The 274-nt window shown below is 32.1% G+C and overlaps 1 protein-coding gene across 2 annotated transcripts in view; it reads left to right on the top strand.

The window, feature by feature from the left end:
- LOC119591483 (pancreatic lipase-related protein 2-like) overlaps positions 1-274 on the top strand; it is an 8665-nt gene that overhangs the window by 4736 nt on the left and 3655 nt on the right. For both annotated transcript variants that reach the window (XM_037940227.1, XM_037940226.1), the window contains exon 3: positions 178-274. In XM_037940227.1, the coding sequence (XP_037796155.1) occupies positions 178-274 (97 nt within the window). The remainder of the gene's footprint in view (positions 1-177) is intronic.

The following is a 274-nucleotide window of genomic DNA, read 5'->3' as shown; positions in this document are numbered from 1 at the left end:
TCATTATTGCTTTTGTCAGTGTACTCCTCTTGGTTGGGTATTTTCTCCTAAAATTCATAAAATGTGTAGCATTGCTTCCTAAAAATTGCAACAATTTATGTGACCCTTTATTTATTTTTTTTTTTTTGCCCTCTTAAAGTCTTGGAAATTTATCCATTATTGTATTTATTTCCTTAGATTGGAATGTTATTGAAGAGAAAAATACAAGAAACAGGAGAGATTCTTCAACTAGCCGCAGTAGTAATCTGACAGCTAACCATTTCTACCTCTGGAC

The sequence above is a fragment of the Penaeus monodon genome, chromosome 28, assembly GCF_015228065.2.
Source record: "Penaeus monodon isolate SGIC_2016 chromosome 28, NSTDA_Pmon_1, whole genome shotgun sequence".
NCBI lineage: Eukaryota > Metazoa > Arthropoda > Malacostraca > Decapoda > Penaeidae > Penaeus > Penaeus monodon.
This window is presented reverse-complemented; position numbering and strand designations above follow the sequence as displayed.